This window comes from Onychomys torridus, chromosome 18, assembly GCF_903995425.1.
Source record: "Onychomys torridus chromosome 18, mOncTor1.1, whole genome shotgun sequence".
NCBI classification, from domain to species: domain Eukaryota; kingdom Metazoa; phylum Chordata; class Mammalia; order Rodentia; family Cricetidae; genus Onychomys; species Onychomys torridus.
Genome location: NC_050460.1, coordinates 3690479 through 3702029, shown reverse-complemented (window position 1 = coordinate 3702029; position 11551 = coordinate 3690479). Strand labels below are relative to the sequence as shown.

Genomic DNA, 11551 nt, shown 5'->3' with positions numbered 1-11551 from the left:
GATAATCAGTCGAAAGGAAGTGCTAGCAGCATTTGTTGAATGACTATATTTTGGCTCTAACTTTAACTTCTATGAATTTTACAATGCCATGAAACACTTCAGCAAGGATTTTGGCATAATATTTACAATTTCTTTAATAACATTGCTCATGGAAGGAGCGATGGGAAGCACTCATTTAGTAACTGCAGAGGCACAGGCAGGAAGGAGGAGAAATAATTGCTTACTGCACGGTTTGTGATGAAGAAAAAAGTCTTACTTGAGCTTGAGAAATACGTAGGGAGCCAAGAATTGCATGTCACAGGAACACGCCTCTTCCTGTCACCATATAAAGGTACCTAACATTTGGTTGTTTGTGGAACAAGGACCTCTCTAACACATGTGAGCAGTGGCTTGTGGGAGATAAGCACTTAGGTCCAGGATAAATCCAAACCTGGCACAGACTTATGCATCATTAGTTACAGCTCTGCCAAGATGCTTTGGGGAACATTTTAATTTAAATGCCAAGTTTACTTCAACGAAATCTCCTTCATATGATCTGTTGGAAATCTAGAATGAAATAGATAGGTGCTCATTTTGGAGGGCATTAGGAAGGTGAATTAGATGGTAGTTTCATAAACCACCACCGCAACAAAAAGAACACATTCTGGGTGTTTGACCCTCAGTGTGCACCTACTCAGTTCAGAGCACTCAAGGGAAGAGTTGAGGAGTCTTTGTTGGGCCAAGCGTTTTTTTTGTTTTTGTTTTTTTTTTTTTTTGCTATTGACATGTAAAATGCAGAGAATTAAGAGTCTACTGCTGAAGGGGCAGGACCTTCCAGATGGCTGCTGAAAACATCAGTATTAGAGAGCTTGACAGCAAGACCCTGCATGCTGCCTGCTCTCTCACAACACACAGGCGATTAGGACTGCAAATCTAATAAAGCAAGTGAGAAAATGAATTATTTGGAAGTCTTTTCCTGCAAAACTGTCACAAGACAAAAACATTTTGAAGCTAAACTAGGCGGAAGAGTTGTTGTTGTTGTTGTTGTTGTTGTTGTTGTTTTGGCCTGGTTTATGGATGGGGTGGGGCAGAAAAACAATTTCAAAGGTTGTCTATCCAGAGTGTACCCGCCCAGCTCGAGTTGTCCAGTGGGTTACAAAAGCATGACAGAGGATCAGAAGAATTAAGACATCCCAAGAATAACAGGGAAGGATTTTGATGTTGCTTCTGGGGCAAGGATGGGTATGTTTATGAATGTGAAACTTATTTCCTTAGAGGCCTCTTGGCAATTTGCTACCACATCATGCTAATAAGGGCAAAGTCTCTAAGTTCAGTCCTTGTGGGCTCTCAGTGTCTCCTGTGCCCGGGAAAACGAAAAGGAAATGCACAGTGAGAGAAAAACTGGGGTGCCAGAGCCAGGCATGAGGCTGGCTGGCCCTCAGGGTGCCTGGGATGGAGAGGTGGGTACCACACAGTGCAGTGGTCCGGCCACTCTGCTAGTGCTTCTGTTAGGCTGTATAGTGGTCCTGCCCTCTTCCTTGGCTCCAGAATCGGGATTTAGGGAAAGTATTTGCATGTGGGAGCAGAACATTCATCACTGATTTTTGATTCTGTCCCAAAAGATGTGCCTGATTTGGATGGTACCCACGAGGGACGGGACAAGCAAGCATCCTTGGAGGCAGGATTAGGAAGGACACGATAGGGAGGGACTACAGTGATAGACCAGGTCCCCCGGGACAACCCAGAGGCACCGAATAAACTCTGCAGATGCCTTCTGTCTCTCAATGCCTGCCAGCCTTCCCACCTCAACCCCAGATCCTGGCAACCAGTCATGTCCACTGAGTTTAGCAGTCCAAGGGCGCGCAAGGGGGATTGTTTCTGCATATAGAATGGGTCTGCTCTACCGAGGAAGCCCAGCGGCAGCTGGGTGGGAAGGGACCGGGTTCCGAGTGCGGGGTTGAGGCTGGACACGAGGTGCAGCGGCCAAGCCCATGGCCCCAGGATCTTCAGTCTACCCAAGACCCGCGTGCACGCTGTGGCCTCGGGATGGGGATAGCTTCGGATGACTGACAGTTGGCGGTGGGGTCCGACCTGCCGGCTGACCCGGCCTGGGACCGCGACCCGAGCCCGGACAGGTCCCCGCGGCCTGTAGGGGGCGGCGCGAAGCTCGGGAGGCGACGGCAGCGGGTAGGTCGCGGTGGGCCCGGGGCCGTCAGAAGCCGCCCTGGGCCTTGGCTGAGCCCGGAGGGGACTGACGGGCCTGGGCGGAGCCGGGAGCCCGGGAGCCCGGGAGCCCCGCGCGACGCGCCTCCGCGTGGTCGCCAGCGCTTCGGGCGCCGTGGAGCGAGCCCTCGCGGGAGCCGGGCCTAAGGGAACGCGGCGCTCGTCGGTGAGCGCGGGGCCTGAGGGGACGCGGCGCGCGGCGGTGGGCGCCAGCGCGCGCGCGTTATTTTTGGCGCCCGCAGCGGCGCGTGTGCCGGGGCGTGTTTTCCTTCCCCAGGTGCCGGCAGCCGGGACGCCGCCACCCGAGCTGACTCTCCTCTCTTCTCTCTCCCTCTCCCCCCCGACCTCGGCAGGACCCCAAAGGTAATTCCGCCGGCACGACGTTCTCCGCGCGGGAGGCGAGCTCGCCGCACGCGTCACATCTGAATCAAAAAGAGAAAAAAAAAAAAGCCAAGAAAAAAAGCGGAAGAAGCGGTCGAGGCGGCGGCGGCGAGGAGGAGGGGCCGCGCGAGGCGGCCCGAGGCGGCGGCGGGGACGCGGGGACGCGGCTTTGTGCAGGCGGGTCGTGGGGCGCCCATGGCGGAGTGTGGCCGGGGCGCCGCAGGCGAGGCCCTGCCCACCTCCCCGGGCCCGGCCCTCGGCGCCAAGGGTGCCCTGAAAGCCGGAGCCGGCGAAGGCGGCGGCGGCGGCGGCGGGGGAGGTCGCCTCGGCCACGGGCGGGCGCGCTATGACAGCGGCGGGGTTTCCAATGGAGACTGCAGCCTCGGCGTGTCCGCCGACGAAGCCCGGGCCAGCCCTGCCAGGGGACCTCGAGGCGTGGCGCTCGCACGGACCCCGAGCCCGGCCCCCGGCCCTGTCCCCAAGGACAGCAAGCCGGGCGGCCTGCCCCGCAGGAGCAGCATCATCAAGGTAGGTAGGAGACCCGCGCGCGTCCTTGGGCTCGGTTTCCCCGCCCCGGGGAAGCGGTGGCGGAAGGAGGCGAGCAGAGTGAGCCTGCTGCGAAGGGGAAGCCAGGGTGTTTGGGTGTTTGCGGTGCTGGAGCCGGGATTGGAAGCCCATGGCTTTGGGAAAGAATGGAGAGGTGATCCGGGGTGTGCATGAGAGCTGTGCTCTGACATCCTCAGAGCAACTTGGGGCTGTCACCTCTCTCCGGATTGACTTGGAATTAAATGGGCCTTGTGCCTGCCTGGATAGGGACATGCTTTTCAACAGCAGCTTAGCCTGGTGGCACGCTCCCTGTAAGGTTGCCTTTGTATTTTAAAGACAGGGATCATGTGAAAATATTTTTTTAAAACCCCAGACGATGAACATACATTATTTAATAGCTTTCTTCTAATCGACATTGTAATTAGTTGCCCCTAGCAAGCGATCGTATTTGTAGGATATAAAATATCCCCTCCTTCAATTACTCTGAGAAAGGGATCAGAAATGCAGATTTCCTCTTTCTTAGGCTCAAAAGGCCTCTGGGAGATTACAGTTCCTGCACAATTTAATTCCTAGCTGCCTTAGGCAGGCCTCCGGTCAGCAAGTTCCTTTGGAATGGTTTTGTTGGGGTTGTTTGTTTGTTTGTTTTTGTTTTTTTCATGGTGCTGTTTAGAAAGCCACCAGTTGTTTTGTGAATTTTAAATTTCAAGAAATGACATTAAGAGTTTGTGGTGGTTTCCTTCAAATATTACAGTTTAGTTTGCAACATAAAGATATTTCTTGTGACATGAAGTAGAAAAAGAAAGTTGGTAAACTGAGAAAAGTAGAGCCTTGGGCCACATTAACCCATCTGGCTTGCCTAAATTTGGAGCAAATGTGGACTGTTGCTTTTGGGAAATGAAGGGGATTTTAGGACAGGACAGTGGGTAGCACTCACATTGGTGGTGCTGTCCCCATCCCTCCCGGCTGGTGACCCTTAGGAGAGAGGTCAGAATGTGCCTGGGGCACAGTCAGAAATCCTGGGGACTGTGAGTCTCCCTGTGTTAGCAGCCTTGCATCCATCCAGTGAAATAGGCCACTTGCTGCTGTAAGAGGCAGTTGTAACACTGCATCGGCCTTGTCATGGGCTTGCTCAGTTTGTATGTGGGAGGCACCATGGAAGAGCTTTAAGTCAAGTGCATCCTCCCCACAGCTAACTTTTAAATCAAGAAAAGTAGTGTCTTTCTGTTGCCTGTGTAGCTTTTAGTGATGATGTCTTCTCTTCTAGTATGCAATTTGTTTTCAAGTATATATGAGTATTGATCCTGTTTGCAGAGCTATGTGAGATATCTATTTGTGGTAATTTTGCATGACGATATTAATAAAATTTTGTGTGAAAATTTCAGAGAAGATACCATCTTAATTTTAACAATCTCTTCCTCCCAAGGGTTTCGAGGGCTTGTTTTCACATTTAAAAGGCTAGAATTTATTAATATCCACATTGAGATTCATAGGGAAACCTGATGGATAGCAGCAGTGGTGCTCCGTTTTGTTGTGGAAGCCAAGACAAGATTGACTTGACTGACTGTGATACGAACTTGAGATTGAGTCCATGGAAGGCCGCAGAAACACAAGGACGAGTGGTTAAGAAATCACTGATTGGGAAATGGAGATGCTACTTATACTGAATTCTGAGTTTCAAAGTTATGTTTTCATTTTTCTTCATTTTAATGAAGCCAGTTAGCTTTTTTATTCACCACCACGTCCCTAGATACACAGTGCCAGGATCATAGTAGGTGCTACAGGAATGATAAGGAAGTTCATGTTTATTTAAGTTGTTACTTTCTGAAACAGGTGGTTTTGGATTTACCAATCATATCTTAATATCTTGTACCAAGTAAGATAACCTGACAGATTTCCCTTTCTGGTCTTTGTTTTCAACTTATTTTTTTCTTAATCGTTCTTGAAAATGATGGAAGTAGTGTTGAAAGTTAGTCGTGCCTGCAGTATAGAAGATAGGTAAGTAGTTATTTCTCCATGAATTGGTTTCTTGGAGCATCAGGATTTTAGGAATTTAGTGTTGTGTTTTCTAAAGACATATTATATAGCATAAAGATAATCTGTTAATAGAATACAGAAGTCTCTGAATTTAATATCAAATTCCATAACACAATGAGTACTGCACAGGTACCTTTGAATGGCAGAAATTGTATTTCACTTTTGTTTAGAACTAACACAAGTCTTAAGCTTAAGCACAGCTCAGGGGAAGGGCTGTAAAAGGTCTGTCCTGGCTCTCTTGTGCTCTTTCTAAAGGGCTTTAAGGACTAAATGTGGTCAGGTGGTCTGAGGGTGGGGGACGATGAGGAAGCCCAGGTGCTGAAGACAGTCGCTGTCAGTGACTGGCTGAGGGGCAAAGGCTCGCATGTGTGGCTTGTGCAGGCTGCTGGCAGCCTCTTGCTTCTTTCCTGTCTTCTACTTCTCAGGCTTCACATCCCGTTAGGTCAGGGTCACTAAGTGATAGGTAAAGGAAGGCTCAACACTGACTCAATGGGCATGTTCAGAAGCACACTGAGCTGACCAGAAGTCTATTTCTTATTTAACATAATTTCTTTGGTGTTTCATCTGTTTTATAAATAGCAATGAGTAAGAAATTGTTGTAAAACGTTTTTTGTTTTTTCCCCCAAAATAGGCACACAGTTCTATACTAAAAGAGCTCCTCAGTTATGGTAGCAATCTTGACGAAAATCCAGAGAGAGTCTTATAATCTTATACAGATACTTTGAGATGATACAGAAGTCATGGAAAGCAGTGGCAGATATTTTTAGCTTTCTTTAACCTATTGAAAATAACAGTATGTTCTTGAGGTATCTGCAGAGTCACGTGACTGCATTTTTAGGGATGAAGTTGTGTCTGTCATCTTTAGTAATCTAGTAAAAATGAAAACACCACTTTCATTTTCCCCTTCATCTCACTACTTAATACAATCTACTTTATTTCCAAATAGATAATTTGATTAATTGTTCAGATGGCCACTTATTTTTTAAATACATAGCTTATTTATTAATTAAGATATAAAATAGTACTTGGGGCCTTAGATTTATTTTAGAAGTCAATGTATCAAAATGACTATATTAATTTTGGTGGTTTGTTTTAATCAGAATTAATTAGATACTTTGCATTCCAAAGGGCTCTATGGTTGCAGTTGCACTGGGCATCAATTTTGTGAGCTACAGCACTGCATGGAGTCTCCTAGTCATTACCATAGTCAAGCTACCAAGGAATTTGGTCAACTCTCTTCACCCTACCCCCAGATCTCTTTGTCATCCTCCCTTCTCCACATTCTTAGAATGTGGCAGCCACTGATGCTGGCCCTTCCCATACTGAGGCTGTGCAACCATTGATGCTGGCCCTTCCCATACTGAGGCTATGCAACCATTGATGCTGGCCCTTCCTATACTGAGGCTGTGCAACCATTGATGCTGGCCCTTCCTATACTGAGGCTATGCAGCTGTTGATGCTGGCCCTTCCCATACTGAGGCTGTGCAGCTGTTGATGCTGGCCCTTCCCATACTGAGGCTATGCAACCATTGATGCTGGCCCTTCCCATACTGAGGCTATGCAGCCATTGATGCTGGCCCTTCCCATACTGAGGCTATGCAGCCGTTGATGCTGGCCCTTCCCATGCTGAGGCTGTGCAGCTGTTGATGCTGGCCCTTCCCATGCTGAGGCTATGCAGCTGTTGATGCTGGCCCTTCCCATACTGAGGCTATGCAGCTATTGATGCTGGCCCTTCCTATACTGAGGCTGTGCAACCATTGATGCTGGCCCTTCCCATGCTGAGGCTATGCAGCTGGTGATGCTGGCCCTTCCCATGCTGAGGCTATGCAGCTGTTGATGCTGGCCCTTCCCATGCTGAGGCTATGCAGCTGTTGATGCTGGCCCTTCCCATACTGAGGCTGTGCAACCATTGATGCTGGCTCTTCCCATACTGAGGCTATGCAGCTGTTGATACTGGCCCTTCCCATACTGAGGCTGTGCAACCATTGATGCTGGCCCTTCCCATACTGAGGCTATGCAGCTGTTGATGCTGGCCCTTCCTATACTGAGGCTATGCAGCTGTTGCATTATTTGGTGTTCAGATGAAGTAACAGTAACCACCGCTTACTGAACTCTCATTGTGGGCAGGACATGTGACAGGTGTGGTGCTTTCCTTGACTCTGACATGGTCCCATATCACCCACAGAGGGTGGAGGAGGGTAGCCATGAGAGGCTAGCAACGTGTCTGTGGTGCTGGAGGTGCAGGCAGTCTGTCTCTTGACTGTGGCTGTGTTCTATTTTTTTTTTTTTTTAATTACTCTATCCATTTACATGTTTTGTGTAAGTAAGGGAGCCTTCCTGGTCTTGGATACCAGGCTTGTTTTTCTCTTCTAAATGTACAAGGTGTTGGAGGGGAAGACTGTCTCTCTTGCAGAGGTAGTTGATAGATACATAGCCAGGTAGCTGCTTCATCACCTGTCATACTTGGCCTTCAGCTTCACAGTGACTTTGTTCTTAATATAGCTATCATATATTATTGAGTAAAAAAATAATCTTACAGTCGTTATAGCAACATATATTCTTCTGCCTTGATGCTGAGCTCCCAAGCATGAACAACACTAGACTTTTTAATGCCTGTTATACATATTCAAGCAAAATAACAAAAACATACCTGAGCATTGTACTGGGGCATGGTTTTGTTAAGTGGGCTCTTTACAAGCCCAAACTGGCACTGGCGAGTTCTGCACTGATAACATACAGTGCTCAGGAACTGTTTTTTGAATTGGAACTTAATATCTGTATTCGACTTAGTGTCTTGCCTTTTTTTCCCTTCTCTTCCTCACACAAGGAGAAACAAAGGCCACTGCTTGCCAGACATTTAAGAACTGGATCACAAAGGGAATTGTCTGAATAGATAGGCAGATCCAAGTAGACCCTTTGGATCAGACATTCTCACGGCCAGTCAGCAGCTCTGCACTTTACTTTGAACTAATGCATTTAGACCCAATAACTGTTGAAAGCTTAGAGTGTGGCTGACTGCTCAGTCTAAAGAGCTTTCCCCAAAGTCATGAGAGTGCATTGTTTTTATACACCACCCTTTGCTTTTCCTTCTTTCAATCCTTCCATTTCATTTGCATTTTAAATCAAATCCGTAAAGACAGCTCATGGGAAATTGTTTTATTAGTTGATTGTATCATTCAAGTTTTCTCAAATCTGTTTACTTCCTTCTACAGTGCTGTGTGCTGTGTAAGAGGTTTAAATTATACTGTTTTGTTTTAAGGCTTAGGTTATCAAAATTTGAATTTTCAGTAGATACAACAATATTATTTGTAACCATAATGCAGATCTAAAATGAACATTTGTAGTTTCTTTCTAGACATATATATTGGTCCCAAAGTAATTGCTCTATACCTTAAATCTTAAGTTTTGGATGGTAATGCCTACTCAACTTCTAGATATCTGTGTTAGTTCAGCTACTTTTTATTTTTTATTAGTGAGATGTAAATATTTTCACCACAAGGTCACTCGAGTGGCAGAAATTATTATATTATATGTTGAAACTACGTAAACCACCTACCTGACCAATGCTTTTTTCTACTGATAATGAATCAGGAAGATTGTGCTTGGCACAAGAGTATGTCATAACTCAACCTCAAGCCAGAGCCACTGGAGAAATTGTAGTCACACCTTTTCTCCCCTGATGTCAGAATAACTCCAGACTTTGGGTTCACAAAGCATGTAGTTAATTGCATTGGTCTGGCAGTCAGCGAGTTCAGGCTGCTGGTAGACGCTGGCACGTGTGCATTCTGCAGCATCAGAGCAGGGCAGGCATTTGAGCTCTCTGGCCTCTAGCACTTGACTCTGGCAGGGTTTGTTAGGTAAAATGTATTCTAGGTAACCTCCTCAACTTGGCTGTCCCGGCTGTGTGGCACTTGTTTGGATTGTTCATAAGGTACAGTACTGAAGTTAAATGAGAGGACTGCCAATCACCTGGCTCCCCTGCACCCTTTTTACGTAGCCTTATGTACCCCATATCTAAGATAAGAAGGATAAAGACCCTCTCCTAGCACTGTTAAGATGCAGTGAGGTGATGTGTGCTCAGTGCATGGCAGGCAGTCGGGACTCCATGAGCATTATCCAGAATGTTTTTCCTCTCCTATTTCTCACTGAAGGTCATTTTGAAATGAGCTGGCTTCTTCAGGTTCATTGTAATTGGAGTTCACTTGTACTACCATGCCTGTTTTGAAGATTTATCTTTCAACACATACAGAAAAGCACCAAGAAACTTTGTAGGTAGATGCTGTTGATGCTTTGGAGAGTGAAATATTTAGGTGCTTTTCTCAATCCCATGTTTTAGTACATTTGAACATGTATAAGGCCACAGTTGCATGACATTCCCATCTGTCTTGATTGGCTTAGGAAAGTCGGGGTTTTTATTTTATGTCACTACAAAATTTTTAATAGTGTCTCTGTTCACTCTCTGAAGTATCCCAGTTTGGATGGTCATTACCACCTTGCCAGGAACTTGGTGGGATGTGCTTCTCAATCAGAGCTTAGCCTTTCTATGGGTCCCACTGTTTTCTCTGCTTGGAGTAGTTTTCCCCTTCTCAGTCATGCCTAGAATGTTATTTGGTCTGTTGCCTCTCAGTGTGAAGTGTTTCTTTTCCTGCCTTTTAGCTCCAGCTCCACCTGTATTTCCATACTGCTCTGCTTCTCTCTACCTCATAGGTACCTATGTCTTATTTACTCTGTGAGCTTATGAAAAAGGTTCAATGTCATGTGTAAAGTGTGTATTTAAGTGTGCATATGTGTGTGTGCATCAAATGTGAATTAATAAATTGACAACTCATCAGTTTTATGAAGAGATTATTAGATTTAACTCCAAGTGATTCTAACTGGAACATACCACTTCATGGGCTGTATTCTCCAAAAAGAAGTTTCTTTCATATACTTATTTTTTTCTGAAAAAAAATTATTTGAAGATAATCATAAGGAAATACCTTCATATAAAGTTGAGTCTAGGAATTTTATTCCTTCCAGAATTGTTCTGTATGGGGCTGAATGGTCTGTCCCTTTTGTGTCCTGAGTTAAGATAGACCTTTGAATTTTTATGTTTGGTCTTAGAGTTTAAAAAGCGTAGATAGCCAGAGAGTGTTACTGTTTGTTAAAGCACTCAGTCTCTTTTCTGGTACTGGGTTTTTAAAAGTGACTTACATAATTTCTACTCAGCTTTTGTTTCTTTTTAAGGAGTTTAATTACTTAAACTTTGGTTGTCATTGATAATGGAATGTCAGAAGGTATTTATTGGGAGTGCTGTGGAATTGGTAATAAACAGAGGAGTGTGCGGGTTGGGATTTGCAGTGTCAGAATGGGAACCTCTGTTCTCTCAGTTCACTTTGACATCTAATGCTGGGAATCCAGTCCTTGTTGCAGTGAGTGGATTAGGTACAGAAGAACTGGTGTTTCATGGACATCATTTCACACACCTCTTACCAGAACTTGCAAGGAGACATCATCCTCTTTACAGGCAAGGAAGCCTTTTCATATGGATTGAGAATTCCTAAGCAGGGTCACAGAATTTACATGGGGCAAAGCCAGCATTCAGACCAATTTGTCTGTCCTGAAAATCCATGTGGTTTCTTTTTCTTTTTCTTTTTTCTTTTTTTTTTTTGATTCACCATCCTTTTCTACTCTAACTTCTGAAATATGGTTTTTGTTGTTGTTTTTTTTTCTTATTTATTCATTTCATTGCTCTTTGCCCAAGCTATTCTGGCTCCTTAGCTTTAAAAGTTTCCATCCGTCTTGAAATATTGGCAGATTTCTAATTAGAAGAGTTTGTCTGTTTTGAAGAAGCCACATGTATCTATAGAACAATGTGAATTAGAGCTGCATGCTCTGAGTTCTGTCTGCCCCACAAACCACTTTCCCTGTGAGGTCAGTATTTGTCTTGTAGTGTGCTAGCATGCTGCATTGAAAGCTGCAGGTGTTAACATCCCCCAAACTAAGCAGCGGGGTTTAAATGCATCAATAGTGAAGATTCATGATATTTTCAGAATAGCAAGTGATCACATAAAATTTGTCATTAGTTATATACAAGGCCATACTGGTTAGTAAGTATATTTAGCTACTGGCTATGGTTGAATTAATTTATTTGCATACCAGTATAACAGAATTGGAAAATTTGTTATGTAATACTGCAGTATATGGCTATTAATAGAACAATATGTGGTTTTAGAGATAGTAATTTTTGTGGATCTTTTTCTGTTGTAGACAGCTGCATACATTCAGTTCTACTCATGCATGCATATACTGTTTTCAAATTACAAAGATTGAGCGCTAAGCTAACCAAACAGTGTAGAAGATGTAGTGAGTTGGCATGAGTCTAGTCTGTCTCCTAAGAGGATGAGAT

The 11551-nt window shown here is 45.2% G+C and overlaps 1 protein-coding gene across 2 annotated transcripts in view; it reads left to right on the top strand.

The window, feature by feature from the left end:
• Positions 1 to 1737: 1737 nt before the first annotated feature.
• The window catches only part of Plcl2 (phospholipase C like 2), a 185433-nt gene continuing 175619 nt past the window's right edge, over positions 1738 to 11551 (top strand). The window contains exons 1-2 of one of the 2 annotated variants that reach the window (XM_036168082.1): positions 1738 to 2166; positions 2556 to 3111. In XM_036168082.1, the coding sequence (XP_036023975.1) occupies positions 2779 to 3111 (333 nt within the window). In that variant the 5' untranslated portion in view covers positions 1738 to 2166; positions 2556 to 2778. The other variant, XM_036168081.1, reaches the window with a different exon arrangement.